This window comes from Antechinus flavipes, chromosome 3, assembly GCF_016432865.1.
Source record: "Antechinus flavipes isolate AdamAnt ecotype Samford, QLD, Australia chromosome 3, AdamAnt_v2, whole genome shotgun sequence".
Taxonomy (NCBI): domain Eukaryota; kingdom Metazoa; phylum Chordata; class Mammalia; order Dasyuromorphia; family Dasyuridae; genus Antechinus; species Antechinus flavipes.
The window spans coordinates 612,345,513-612,360,303 of record NC_067400.1 but is presented as its reverse complement, the minus strand read 5'-3'; the positions used below and the strand labels follow the sequence as shown (position 1 = coordinate 612,360,303).

The window sequence follows — 14,791 nt, the reverse complement described above, 5'->3', positions numbered from 1 at the left end:
AAGATGCAGAGAGATCTTCCAGATTGAGAAGACATGTTTCTCTTTGCTCCTCTGTTGGCATTCCAAAAGCTCCTACACAGCTCTGAAGCTCTTATCAAGAGTGCTTCCCAGTTCTTTCATTAAACTTTTCTTTCTTTCCCTGCAAGGTCACATTCAGTTTTGATGGGAAAGCTATTTCTGATAGTAAACCCCTATTTTTTTTGCTTTCTGGAAAATCATATTCCAAGCTCTTCACTGCTCCTTTCTAATAGCTACCAAATCTTGTATGATTCTGATTGTGGCACCTCAGCCCTTGGATTTTTTTATTTAGCCCACATCCTCTGAGTTTTGATTTTAAAAGTTTCTGGTAGTTTTGATTTGGGGTTTTCTTTCAGGAGATGGTTGTGTGAGAAAAAGGTGAGGATCTTACAGATCAAGCACATATTGATCAGGGACTCTTATCTAAAGCCTTAAAGGCCTCAGTTTAGGAAGCATGGGATTTTAGATAAGATCTGGACTATATTCTATTGTTCAAAGAAGGACACTGGTGAGAAAGCTATACATCTATTACATTCCACTGACCAAATAGGGGAATAAAGACTTATGTGACCAATCACACCATATAGAGGGTAGGATTTTGGGAGTTCTTTATCTGAAATGTGTAAAAGCTGTGAATACTCTCAATGGAATGGCTCCTACTGTGGTCTTTTGGGCCTTTCAGGCCTACAGGACAGGATAGTCTACTTCTCGAGATTCTAATATATTCTTTCTGTACATCATTTGGAGCGACTCCTGAGAAGTCAATTTGGATAGGTGTAGTAGTCCCGAACATGGTCAATACATTCTTCTTGTTCTTGTTCTCCTCCTCCTCTTCCTCCTCCTCCTCCTTCTCCTCTTCCTCCTCCTCCTCCTCCTTCTCCCCCTCCTTTTCTTCTTCCTCTTCCTCTTCCTCTTCTCCCTCCCTTCTCTCTCTCTCTCTCTCTCTCTCCCCTCCCCCAGCTCTATCTTTGTTTCTCTCTCTCTGCTTCAATCAGAATTAAGTGACTTGCCCAGGGACACACAGCTGGTATGTGAAGAATAAGGAAGAATAAGCTAGAAAAGTGGAAGAACCAGAAAAAAGTGAGTTATGAAAATTCATGAAGAGACAATGTCCAGGAAGAGGAAGGGGGATAGTCAAATGTTGCAGTGGTCAAGGAGCATGAAACCAGTCTCTCCAGCCATTGCCTCCCCCCTGCTTATCCTATCATAATTCCCCTTTACTTTCATTATTTCCTGGTAGCATTTGTAGGGGAAAGAAAAATGAGAAGAAGCAGAACTTTTTCTCCAAAGTAGGACTTTTCTAATTTGGTCTCAATTTGTCTCCACTTAGAAGAAACGCTGATCAAGATATTAATGAATAATGGGGTTTGTGCTGTGAAAACTTTCTCTTCAGTTCAACATGCTCTCTCCAACTAGAAACTGTAGTTTCAGGGTCAATGTGAAAATGAAAATCCTCAACCACCAACCTCTTCAGTTATTTTCTCAAAATCTCAGAGTAGGGAAGTAACTCAAGGGTTCACCCATCCCTGACAGAGAGTCCTTTCTGTGTCACCACCGACAAAAGGTCCCCCAGTCTTGTTTGAAGGCCCTATAGCCACTGCTGAGACAGTTCATTCTTCTTTAAGGGGGCTTTCTCTGTAACTGTTACCCCATTCTCCTAGTTCTGATCTCAGGGGATCATGGATAATTTTTATTTTATTTAAAAAAATTTTTTTTATTTTCTTTCCTTTTTATTTATTTGCTGAGGCAATTGGGGTTAAGTGATTGGCCCAATATCACACAGCTAGGAAGTGTTAAATGTCTGAGGCTAGATTTGAACTCAGTTCTTCTGACTTCAGGGCCAGTGCTCTATCCACTACACCAACTAGCTGCCCCTAAAGCTTTTTATATTCAAAACATATACATAGATGATTTTCAACATTCACCCTTGAAAAACCTTGTGTTCCAAATTTTCTTTCTCACCTTTCCCCCCAACGTGTACTTTTTCTATATGTATTTCCACAATTATCGCGTTGCACAAGAAAAATCAGATTAAAAAGGGAAAAACTAAGAAAATAAAATGCAAGCAAACAACAACAAAAAGAGTGAAAATGCTATGTAGTGATCCACATTGAGTTCTGATAGTTCTCTCTCTGGGTGCAGATGTCTCTCTTCATCACAAGATCATTGGAACTGGCCTGAATCACCTTGCTGTTGAGGAGAGCCACGTCCATCAGAATTGATCATGGTATAATCTTGCTGTTGCTGTATACAATGATCTCCTGGTTCTGCTCACTTCACTTAGCACCAGTTCATCCAAGTGTCTCCAGGCCTTTCTGAAATCCTCCTGATGGTCATTTCTTAAAGAACAATAATATTCCATGACATTCATATCGCATAACTTATTCAGCCATTCCCCAACTGATGGGCATCCACTCAGTTTCCAGTTCCTTGCCTCTACAAAAAAAGCTGCCACAAACATTTTTTTGCACATGTGGGTCCCTTTTGCTCCTTAAGATCTCTTTGGGATACAGGCCCAGTAGAGCTACTTCTGGATCAAAGGATATGCACAGTCTGATAGCCCTTTGGGCATAGTTCATAGATAATTTTTAAATGGCAAATAATTTACAATGGGGCAGCTAGATAGTGCCATAATGAATTGAGTGCTGGATTGGAGTCAGGAAAACTCACTTTCCTGAATTCAAATCTGGCCTCAGACACTTCCTAGCTATGTGATTCTGATCAAGTCACTTCACCCATTTGCCTCGGTTTCTTTATCTGTAAAATGATCTGGAGAAAGAAATGGCAAGCTCCTCGAAAAATCAAAAATGACAACAAATCCACAATGTAATTTCTATTTGACTTCATAAGACTATGTATAACTTTTAAAACCATATTGACCCTCAAGATGTTCTGGGCTTATATATAGTACTGAAATAATTTTAATTTCCTGAGCTGTGTTGATAGAAAAGGGAAAACAAGAGAAGACAGTGACCAGAGGCATGCTAAGATGGCCAAGGGCAACCGACCTGATATTAAACACATTTTGCTTTGTGCATTCCATTACTTGAATAACCAAGACCTGAATCCAAGTAAATTACTATTCTTTGCCCCCCAACTTTTTCTCTCCCCACTCCACCAAAACTTTCAGATTGGTTCTCAGTTTTCTCAAGACAGGGGAGGAGACTGATTGAGTCACAGATCTGGGCTAGATGTTAAAAGCAAAGAGCTTCCTCTTTTTCATTGATGCTGTTCTCACCCATAAGGAGGAAGAAGCGGAGGATGTTCAAGAAGCAGGTAAAAAGGCACCCTGCTCTTTCCTAGCCTATATTTTCCTTTTCTCTCTTGTTCCTTCCCCATCATCCTTGTAATCCCATTCATGTTGCCAAGTGCCCTTCTTGGTCAGCACTGACTTTCTTCTCCTTGATGTTGCCTTGAAACCAACTTTAACATGGGCTACAGTAAGCTCTCCATGTCTGGGTCCTGATTGGTCCCCAACTTCTCTTTCTTTCTTCTTGGATCACTGCACTAAGGTGGGAACAGCCCTTAGTTAGCCTGAAATTTCCTGGTTGTCTGAAGCAGGAGCGTGTAGTCTAAAATCCATCCATCTTCCTGTGGGGGCCCAAGCCAGGTTCCTGATCAGGGTGTCAGGTGGGGACTTGGCCTAGAGCTAAGCACATTAGGGAACTGGACGCCACATGCTTGCTGAGATTGGGCTTAATGATAGAGAACGATGATCATTACTGTGGTATAGCCCCATTCATCCCTGGGTTCAGCCCACTGAATCTTGGGAATCTCTCTCCACTTCTAACTTGTTGAATTCTATTTATCCCAGAATATAGCTTTGCCCCCCTCACCCCCAGCCAATGGGTCACTTCTCTTTTCCTCTTTGGGCCTTTGCCAGCTTCCTTTATCCCAGTACCTGTCCCATATGAGCTTTTTTTCTTAGACAAACTTTAGGAGAGGAGCCATATAGAGAGGGCAAAAAAGAGTAGAGATGGGAGCAAATCTGATGTGACAGGAGACACACTCTATCGACACATCCTGGTCATTCCCCAAGAGACCCTGCTGAAGGCACCTGCATGTAAATAGAGACAAATTTAACTTTATGCAAATATTAATCACAACTAGGGTGACAAGAGGCACTATGTGTACATTCAGAAAGTGAGAAAATTTGGGGTGGAGGTGAAGGAGAGCTAAGGGCCAGTTGGCTGAACCCTCCACTCTCTCATCTCTCTGACCTAGTGAGCCAACACCTGGGGATGACTCTCTCCTGTGTAGAGTCCTAAACAGAGAGAAAACAGGAGAAGAGGGCGTCTTATTCCCTGTCTCCTAATCTAACAAGTGAGACAAGATATTCAAAAATAGTTATGAACAGACGTGCCCCCCAAACGTACAAAGGAGTGATGTACCCAGACAACTCCGGAACAATGTAGATATTCTGAGAAGTGTTGAGGGGACGTAGAAGGAAAGCAACGGTCAGAGCTAAATGGGGCAACCAAAGGACGCATCCTGGAGAAAACAAGGAACTTACCTGATTGAGCCGAGAACTGATTTTCTGTTTTCAGGAGCTCTGACCGGACCAGAGGCGCCATCATGAGAGGCCTCCTTCAGCTTTCATTTCTAGCTATTGGTAAGGACTGTTTCTAGTACCTGGGAGCTGGAGCTGAGGAGGGAGATAGATTTTAGGCAAGAGGATGCTGTTGGAAGAGGGGTGGGAGAAGCTGACTCTATATAGGAGGGCCCAAAGGAGTCACTGCTCTTAACAGACTCGGTCTCCCTCTTTTTCCACGGACTCCGCTTGGTTCTGTGTATGGGTTTTTCCCCTCAATCCAGTCTCTGTGTTACAGTCTGTTTCTTGTTCTTTCTGTCTTGCTATCCCTCAGAGAGAATTGGTTTTCTTTCTTGATCCTATTTCTTCCCTCTTTCTCCTGTTTGCCTTTGGGTCCCAGGATTCCCGTTTCTGGGGCTCTGTAACTGGAATGTCAAGCTACCAAATGACATAGATGTTTGGGAAGGCACCTGTGTTCAGATCCCCTGCAGCTTCAAGATCAAAAATGATATCCAATCACTAGAGGATTTTCTCTTGTACCACAATCCGGTGTATGACGAGGCTATCAAGAAATTCCAAGGGACCATTCTCTTCAGCCTGCACAATTCCCCTGAGAATTCAAGGATAGTGTTTCTGGGACGCCAAAAGAAAGAGGACTGCAGTTTGCTCATCCGTGAGGTGCAGATGTCCGACAGTGGGGTCCTGGGGCTGAGGATGATCGCCCAGGGAGATGAGATGTGGATGTCCTACATGCATCTCAACGTCACTGGTGAGGGGCCGGGGGATGAGAAGAATGGGCTTCCCTTTAAGCTGAGGCACATGGCTCATGGCCCCCTTCCCTGAGCAAAGCATGCTGGGATTTGCTCTAAACAAAAAGTAAGCATGAGCTGCTCTGTGTTGGGTCCTGGCAGGGAGGCGCAGAAGGAGATGCCAGCCAGGCAGATCCTAAGTCCTAGGGAGCCCATGGTCTGGGGGGAGACAGTGTCCCTGCCCTTGTAGAATTCTCAGCTGGGCACATGAGCAAGGATAGAAAGAACATCCCTCTCTATAAAATGGCCATGATACTCACTCCAGTTCAACAATTCTTTATTAAACACCTACTCTGGCTCGAGCACTGTGCTAGGGGCTGGGAATACAAAGAAAAATGGAATAGTCCCTGTCCTCAAGGACCTTCCCATTCTGGGGTGAGGGCAGGGAATAGAATATGTGCAAATATCTAAAAAATAATTTCAAGAAGGAGAGAGGGAGCACCAAAAACTTGGGCCAGGAAAGTTCCTTGCACTACCTACACTCCTGGAGGGGCTTTTGTGACCAGTGTCTTTTCAACTTTAAAAGCATGATATAAATAGGAAGTTTCATTTGTTTTTGTTACTCCTTGTTCTTGTTACAGTTATTCTCATTGCTACTACGACTACAATGATTTTATAAAGTAACTACCAAGAAGCCAACATTTCCATAGGGTAAATCGCTGGAGTCAGGAAGGGCTAAGGGGAAAGTGGTCCTGAAGGAGATCCGGGCTGAATATCCCAGATTAGAGCTAAGAGGCTCCCCTTCCTCCTCCCATTCTAGACCCTCCTTTTTTTTTCTCCCTCAGCAACTGTGCCTCCACCACACATTCAGATCCCCCAGCAGCTCCAAGAGTTGCAACAGGTCACTGTAACCTGCTTTCTGAACCATTTCTGTTATGACTACCTTGTGAGCTTGCGCTGGTTCCTGGATGGACAGGAGGTTCCAGCGGACCAAGTTAAGAAGTCAACCTTCAATTCAACCCAGAGGATCTCAACAGAGAGCCAATTCACATTCACTCCCAATTGGACTCACCATGGCAAGGAACTGGCTTGCCGCGTCTGGGACAAGGAAGACAAGCAATTCTCTGAGAAGATCGTGCAGCTGGATGTGAGACGTGAGTTTCCCTGAATGTGTTGTTTGGTGGGACCCCTGTTCCCTATGAAAGACCTTCTATCATTAGCAGCTCCCTAATCCCAGATATCTTGATTAGGGTCTGCCCAGAGAGCAGCGGAAGAATGACTCAATCACCTACATGTAAGGATGAGCTAGAGGCAATGGTGGAACCTCTTCCCTAAGACTCAGACCCCGGATGCTGGAGTGCCAGCTCCTTCCGCCTTGAATCCCTGACCTCAGAGATTATAGACTTATTTTTAATATCAGCCTCAGGCTAATAGATCAGAAGGTAGATGGACAATAAAGTGCAATTCTAGATCAATACACATTTAAGTAGGTCTGTTCCTCACCCTGATACTCCACTTCCCATCCTTCTGCATTTGCTCTGGCTGTCTCCTGGGGCTGGAAGGCTCTTTCCTTATGTCTTTCAAATCTCTACTAAAATCCCACCTTCTCTAACAGGCCTTTCCCAGATCACTCTACTTCTAGAGGTTTCCTCACTGAGATTATCTCCCACTGACACCCCATATTTGCATGTGCTCCATGGTTTGACTGTAGTCTCCTCAATTAAAATGTGATTTCCTTGAGGATAGGGACTGTGGTTTTTACCATTCTTTGTGTCGCTGGCTTAGAACAAAACCTGGCACATAGTAAGTGCTTGATAAATATGAGTCAACATGATTGATTCAACAAAAAAAGGAATATATAGACCAAGATAGGAGAGTGTTCTTGACTTTCTTCAAGAAGATACCATTTTACTGGGCTATACATGTGTATAAGGAGAAGTAATTCTAGGAGCAGAAGCTTCAAGGAGGGCTTACTTCTTACTTAGGACAGCCGGTGCTTGACTGAGCTTTCCTTCACCGAAGCTACAAATTCTGAGGAGCAGCATGGTCCAGGGAATTATGAGTTGGACTTGGAGGCACTCAAAACCCAAGTTCCATTTTTTAAAAATAGGTATTCTCAGGGCAGCAAGATGGCACAGTAGATAGAGCACTGGCTATGGGACCTTGGGCTAGTCACTTAACTCCAATTGCCTTAGCAAACAAAGTAAAATTTTTAAAAATAAAAATAAGTATTCTCAATAGATAATCAGTTCAATTTTGACCCATTTAAAAATTCATTTAAAATTTATTTTTTATTCATTTTTAATATTCATTTTTTAGAAGACTTTGTGTTTCATGTTTTTCTCCCTCCCTCCATTATCTTTCCTCTCCCCAAGACAGCAAGTAATCTGATATAGGTTAAACATATGCAGTTCTTTTAAATGTAATTCCATATTTGTCATGTCATGCAAGAAAAAAACCAAAAGGGAAAGAAACCATGAGAAAGAAAACAAAACAAAACAAAATCCCCAAAAGTCATTTGGTTTCCATAGTTCTCTCTCTGGATGCGGATGGCGTTTTCTATCTCAAATCTTTGGAATTGCCAGGTCCATTCTTGCTGTTAGTGCAGAATATTTGGGCTATCTCAGACAACTTCTTCTCTCTCGGCCTCACTCAGCCTTTCTTCACGTGAAAAATGAAGCTAGATTTATAAACACTTGAAAATCCTTTAAGCCATGCAATCACTCTTGATTTCCTTTCTATCGATGTCCATGTCTTCATCCCTAAGGACTTGTAGATCTCACCTGAAGGGTTCCAGAATCCTTGAGTTTTCCCCGTTAATCCCTTCTCTCAATCTCTCTGGCAAATTCTCTTTTTATTTAATTTACTCTCTGCCCTTCCAGATACCCCAAAGATAACCATCGAGGCCAATATCCCCCTAGAAGTGAAGGAGGGAGAATCAGTGACTCTGAAGTGTTTGCTCCAAAGCAGCAACCCCGAGGTTCAAGGCAGATTTCTTTGGTTCAGAGATGAAATTGATCTGCTAAATCAGAGTGAAAATCTGATTCTGTCCAACATACAGTGGCAATGGACTGGGAATTACCAATGTGCAGCAATGAATGAAATAGGCCAAGGGAAATCAGAAGCGGTGCATCTCCAAGTCCTATGTGAGTAGATCATGGGGTTGAGGGCTTAGGGAGGGATCAGGGAGTCTTTGGAGTAAATTTGGGGAATGGAGGAAGAATGGCTGATTCATGATTATTATTATTATTATTACTATTTGCTTTGTGTAGGACCTTGGGGGCTGGTGTTTGAGGGAAAGAGATATTTATTGGTCAGTGGGATCACCCCACCAATCTCATGCCAGCTTCTCTCCTCTCCCTCCAGATTCCCCCAAGCTTTCCAAGGTTCAGTCTAATAAATTCACTGTGCTAGAAAATGACACCGTGGAGCTGTATTGTACAACCAAAGCCTACCCTCTTCCAACCAATTATATTTGGTATCAAGATGAGAAGCAGATTCTAGGAGAGACAAACCAGAAGCTCATGTTCCAAAGGGTTAATCGACAACAAACTGGCCAGTACACCTGTCTGGCTGAGAACAGTGAGGGCTGGAGTGAAATCAGTGAGAAAGCCAGGCTGGATGTGCAGTGTAAGCTTGGCCATGCGATGCTGGGGGGGGGGGGCAAAGGTGGGGTAGGGGGGTAGGAGTGGGAGGATTTGGGATGAGCAAGGAGTCATGTGCAGAACTGATCCCGGACATGGAAGTGACACCTCATTGCCACTGTCATCATTAAAACACTAATTTATACTAGCAAAAATATAATAGTTGGCATTTATGTAGCGTTTCATGGTTTACAGAATACCTTACATACATTATCTTGTTGGAACTCTCAAAAGTCATAAAGTATGAAGAAATATAGACCCATTTTACAGATGAAGAAACTGAGGTACAAAGAGGTTATGGGACTGACCCATAGCTAGAAAGAGCCATACCTTGCATTGGGCTAGAATATATTCCAAAGGCACAGTCTATACTCTCAGGAAGCTCACAGCTGTAGACACAGTAATGTAAGGGAGGGGGAAGGAGGGGAGGAGAGGGGCAGAACAAAAACACTGGATTAAAATGTAGCAAGAGAGGGATTTCTGTCTTTCTCCTGTGGGACACCTAAGAAAGGCCATCAGCTCAGGTAAGTTTAAGGAATAGAGAAGAGGTAGAGTGGAAAGTAGAGAGTGAAGAAGTAGGATGATTGGGCTGCCTGCTAAATCTCTGTTTCTCTCCCAGATCCCCCCACTAGGGTGTTTGTGACTATTATTAGTCAGATGCCAATCCGAGAAGGTGACTTTGTGACCCTGGCCTGTTCCTACGAACAAAGTAACCCCCCTGTCAACAGTTATTTTTGGAGGTCACAGCTCTCTAAAAAAGTCCGTTCCAACATTTTCAACATCTCCAAAGTCTCCTGGAATGCTGAGCCAATCACCTGCTGGGCCTGCAACATTCAATGTTCTCCATCAACTCCTCTCAATCTGGATGTACAATGTAAGAGAACAGAGGAGTGTAAGAAGGGGGAGGGGAGAGTCTGCAAGGGAGAGCTGAGAGCTGGAGGGCAGGCTGACCCAGGGAGCTGCAAAAGGAGGGCTGAAAGATGGGACCGAGATGTTTAGGGGCTTAAAAGGAGAGTTGGGCATCAGGAAGGTGAGTGTGAGCAGGGTGTATGGGGGGGAATGGAAGACTAGGATCTTGAGTTCTTGAAGGAGAGAAGAGCCTGGAAGGGAAGCATGAGAGAAGATGTTCGGGAAGTCTCAATTCTAGGAAAGCTAAAAAGACAAGCCATCTGGGACCTAGATTAAATCAACAGTGAGTTCTCTCCCTAGATGCCCCAAGAGATGTCAGAATCATTCTGGTAACTCCCAAATCTGCCATACGATCTGGAGACCACGTCCGACTTCAATGTGACTTCGGGTCTAGTCACCCCCAAAATGTTAATTATTCCTGGACTCTAAATGGGAAGCACTTCCATAAGGGGAAGTACTTGAATTGGAGCTCCATCTCCCCAGAAGACGCTGGACTGTACATCTGTATTGTCACCAACTCTATTGGACAAAGCCGTTCTCAGGAATGGGACCTGAATGTCCTGTGTGAGTGGCAGGGCTCGGGGACTAGGATGAGTGGGTCTAAAGGGTCAAAGGCTTTGGTCCCGGGAGGGAGAATGGCTAGGGTCTTTGAGTTTCTGACTCTCCTGTTCTCTGCAGATCCACCCAGACACCTTCAAGTGTCCATTAACCCAAGTGACATGGTGATGGAGAAGACAAGCGTAGAACTCACCTGTGAAGCTGATGCTAATCCAGCCATTCACCTCTATACCTGGTTTGATTGGAGAGGGCAAAAGATTAACTACTATGGTCAGAAGCTGACCTTGTGGCCTGTGATGACCTACCAGTCTGGGGCCTACTGGTGCCAAGGGACCAACAAGCTGGGCACAGGACAGTCACTTCCTGCCATGCTAACTGTCTATTGTAAGGCCTCGCCCACCCTTATATTCCCATCCCTACTCTTTATTTCTCCATAAAGTGAACATTTCTAGTCCAATATTGAATAGTAATGGTGATTGGGGGGGCAACCTTGTTTTACTCTTGATCTCCCTGGGAATGCTTCTAGTGTATCCCCATTGCACATGATATTTGCTGATGGTTTGAGATTGATCCCATCCCCACTTTCTGTTTCTCCTCTTACTGATAAAGTGAACATTTCTAGTACAATATTGAACAATAATGGAAATGGGAGTAACTTTGTTTTACCTCTGATCTCACTGGGAATGCTTCTAGTGTTTCCCCATTACATGTGATGCTTGCTGATGGTTTGAGATAGCTCCCATCTGCACTCTCACCCCGAGGGATAACCTGCTCCTCATCCTATTTTCTAGGTCTCTCTGCCCATACATACCAACTGCTTCCCACCTCTCCTTCCATTATTCCCCACCAAGCCCTTGGCTCCAGCCAAACTCCTCTGCCTTTTCCTCCGACATGCTTTCACAGAGGCCATTTGGCTGCCGCAGGGTAGTTTCCCCCACTTGATCCACCTTTTGAATATGGCTCAGGGCTAGCCCAGGTGAACCCCGCCTACAACAAGCCCTCCTTCAGAATGATTCCCTTGGCCTGCAGAACTCAGTTTGCCCTTGTTATTTTGCTGCAGTGGCCCCAGAGTAGTCCTATTGCCTCTATGGCTCTCCAAGGGGAAGGGCTTGGGCTCGGGGCTCCACAAGTGCAGAGGGGCTCTGTTTCCCTCGTCTACGATGCTGTAAGCCAAGGACAAAGATAGGTGACTGATGGAGCCAGATCAAGACAGGACAAATGAGTCAATAGGCCTATAACAACGCCAAAAGGCAAATGGCCTCTGTGAAAGTTTGTCGGAGGAAAAGGCAGAGGAGTTTGGCCGGATCCAGGGGCTTGGTGGGGAATAACGGAAGGAGAGGTGGGAAGCAGTTGGTATGTATGGGGGACCTAGAAAACAGCATCCTGTTATCCCTCGGGGTGAGAGTGCAGATGGGATCTATCTCAAACCAGCAGCAAGCCCAGTGACTACCCAGCTGTACCCACAAAGGAGTCTTCCCTTCCTTCTCCAGACAGCCCAGAGACCATCGGCAAAAGAATTGCATTGGGATTTGGGGTGTGCCTGGCTATCTTCCTCCTGGCCCTGCTGGTCTTCCAATATGTCCGATGGTGAGCTTCCTAAACCTCAGGTCACTGATCTCTCCCCATCCAACCCCAGCCCCTGACTCTGCTCCAGGACCCAAGGGTGCCTGGGGTCACCTCTCCCCCTTTTACTCTCTTTTGCCTCTAGCTGGAAGAAGATCAGAGAACAGGATTTCCGGGAGCGGCCCAGCAGACAGGGCTCCTTCTTTATCAGGAACAAGAGGGTAAGGATCGAGAGCAAGGGGAATGAGGGCAGATGGTCCCCAGGAAGTGTGATGGGGCAGGATTGGAGGCATCCTAATGTGGGGAAAGGGGACTAGTGTGGGGTCCCGAGACGGAGTTCAGGCCTGAGGTGTGGGAATTATTGGCTGAGACTCTGAACAAATGGCTGGCTACTTAGTCAGCAAGTGAGGACAGAGCACTCATATGGCTCACCTCCCAGGGCTGAAGTGAAGATCAGACTTTATTTAAAAGCCATTGAAAATGCTTTGGACCATAGAGCAGGACTCAAAAGTGAGCGGTGATTTATGACGCTCTTGTGGGGAGATCCAGAGGGGGGAACACACTCACACAGACAAAGGAGGACAGTTGAAGCCTCGTGTTTTTCTCAGATGAGGAAGCCGCCCACCACAGCAGCTCCCCAGTCCTTGGGCTACTACAATCCTGCAGCGGAGGAAAGGGTCGATTATAGCACTTTGCAGTTTCCTTTGCCCAGTTCTCCGTGAGTACCAGGAGCTGGGTCCTGGGGAGGCAGGGGAAAGGGAGAGACATTTGTGTGGGACCGGAGAAGCTCGGGGAGTTGAGGGCCGAATGTGAAGTAGAGATGAGGATGTGTTGGGGGAGGAGGAGGAGGAAGGGCCCCAGAGAGAAAAAGGGGAATGTCAGGATGGGAGATGCCCCCTGGGATGTTTGGGGCCTGGAAAGGGAGCCAAGAAAAAGGAGGCCAGGTTGGGCAGAAGGCTGGTAGGTAAGGGAGAACATAGCCTTGAGACCTGGAACATGGTTGGCAGTCAAGGGGGGTGTCTCCTCATACCTGCTTTCTTTTTTTATAATTTTTATTTTATTTTTAAAAATAGCTTTTCCTTCCCCCCCCTTACTAATAGCTTTTTATTTTCAAAATATATGCAAAGATCGTTTTCAAGCTTTTATTTTTCCAAATACATGCAAGTCTTCAACATTCCCCCTTACAAAAGCTTGTGTTCCAAATTTTTCTCCCTCCGTCCCCATCTCCTTCTTCCCTGAGACAACAAGTAATCCCACACAGGTTAAACATTGCACCTGCTTTTATTTGCCCCCCGGCCCAGGTATCTGGAGACCTCGCCAGTTAGTATTCAATCTGAGGATCAAAGTGTCACCTATGCTGTGGTGAAGAAACCCTCTAAGGTGAGGAGGCTGGGATGGTGAGGAGGGGGGAGAAAGCCTCCACTGAGTGAGGGGCTGCTGGACTGAGGCTGAGGCAGAGCCTGGACCACACGTCCCAGAATCCCTCAGCTTAGAGCCCATGTGGCCAAGAGCTTCTCTGAGAGGAACCAGATTCTCTGAACAGAAGGGAAGAAGCTGAATGACGTGGAGGGAGGAGGAGAGCAGAGGGGGAAGCCATGACGGAGAGGGAGAAATGACAAAGAGGTGACTAAGGCCTTTCACTGCCCACTTTCTCCACAGAGTGATTATGAAAATGTGACCCCACAGTCTTCTCCAGAAGAAGAAGGATTGCATTACTCCGAGCTGATTCAGTTTGGGGTCGGTGGGAGGCTCACCACGCAGGAAGAGGTGGAATATGTGACTCTGAAACACTGATGGGGGAGATGCAGAGGCTCCGTGTCTGGACAACCCTGCCCGGGGGCGGCCTGGAGGACTCAGTGCCCCTCTGACCAGCTCGGTGTCCGCCACCCCTTCCCCTGCCGGCTGTGGGGGCCCCCAGCTAATGCTGTGAACTTTCTACCCAGGGCTGAGGGGAAGACCCCTGGCACTTTCCTTCCCTGCTCTGGCAGTGCTCCCCCACTTTCAAAAGCCCTGCCCTTCCTACCCATCCACACGAGTGTGCAGGCACACGCAGCATAAGCCCCAGCCCTCCCTCCTCTCCAGTCACTACCCCCCATCCCATTCTTGTCTATACTTTTCTCCTCTCCCTAGCTGAACCCCCAACTCCAACCTGGCTTCCGTGGTGCAGGAAGGCCCCGCGCCAGGAGAAGAAGCCAAGGTGTGCCCAGGGGAAGATGGGCTGGGAGCCTGTCAGGGAGCCAGGGTCTCTCTGGCAGGCAATCTCCCTTCCTGCTCGTGCTAGAGCTCGGGGGAACTTCTGAGGCAGACAGAGGGAAATAAAAATGCTGAAACAAATTCCCATGGTCTCGGAGCTATTTTCATTCTATACAAGTCAGTGCATTTGGGGCTAGAGGAGACAGGGAACAAACAAAACATCATGAGGGTGGGGACCCAAGAGGGGAACCCCCGCTATTTCATGGCCAGATCGGCAAAAACAGGAGAAGTTATAGTGGTTCTGGAGAAACTCATTCAGTGTAAGTGTGTGTGTTGTGTTTCTGTATATGTGTGTATGTATGTGAGAGAGAGAGAGAGACAGAGAGACAGAGACAGAGAGAAGGAGAAAAACAGACAGAGAGAGAGAGACAGAGACAGAGACAAAGAAAAAAACAGAGAGACAGAGAGAGACAGAGAGAGGGAGAAAAACAGACACAGAGAGAGAGACAGAGACAGAGACAAAGAAAAAAACAGAGAGAGGGAGGCAGGCAGACAGAGAGAGAGAGAGAGAGAGAGAGAGAGAGAGAGAGAGAGAGAGAGAGAGAGAGTCAGAGAGTAGGGGAAGG

At 46.0% G+C, this 14,791-nt stretch overlaps 1 protein-coding gene across 2 annotated transcripts; it reads left to right on the top strand.

The window, feature by feature from the left end:
- Positions 1–3,261: 3,261 nt before the first annotated feature.
- Positions 3,262–14,306, top strand: CD22 (CD22 molecule). 2 transcript variants are annotated; one of them, XM_051988919.1, is made up of 14 exons: positions 3,262–3,294; positions 4,566–4,630; positions 4,950–5,318; positions 6,144–6,452; positions 8,181–8,444; positions 8,665–8,928; positions 9,562–9,816; positions 10,152–10,415; positions 10,530–10,793; positions 11,900–11,996; positions 12,118–12,193; positions 12,581–12,690; positions 13,274–13,352; positions 13,632–14,306. In XM_051988919.1, exons 2-14 carry the CDS (start codon positions 4,594–4,596, stop codon positions 13,764–13,766), a joined length of 2,523 nt encoding a protein of 840 aa, XP_051844879.1. In that variant the 5' UTR covers positions 3,262–3,294; positions 4,566–4,593; the 3' UTR covers positions 13,767–14,306. The 2 variants fall into 2 exon arrangements, with proteins under 2 accessions (XP_051844879.1, XP_051844880.1); XM_051988920.1 differs by lacking the exon at positions 3,262–3,294 and having other exon boundaries at positions 4,162–4,630.
- Positions 14,307–14,791: the final 485 nt, after the last annotated feature.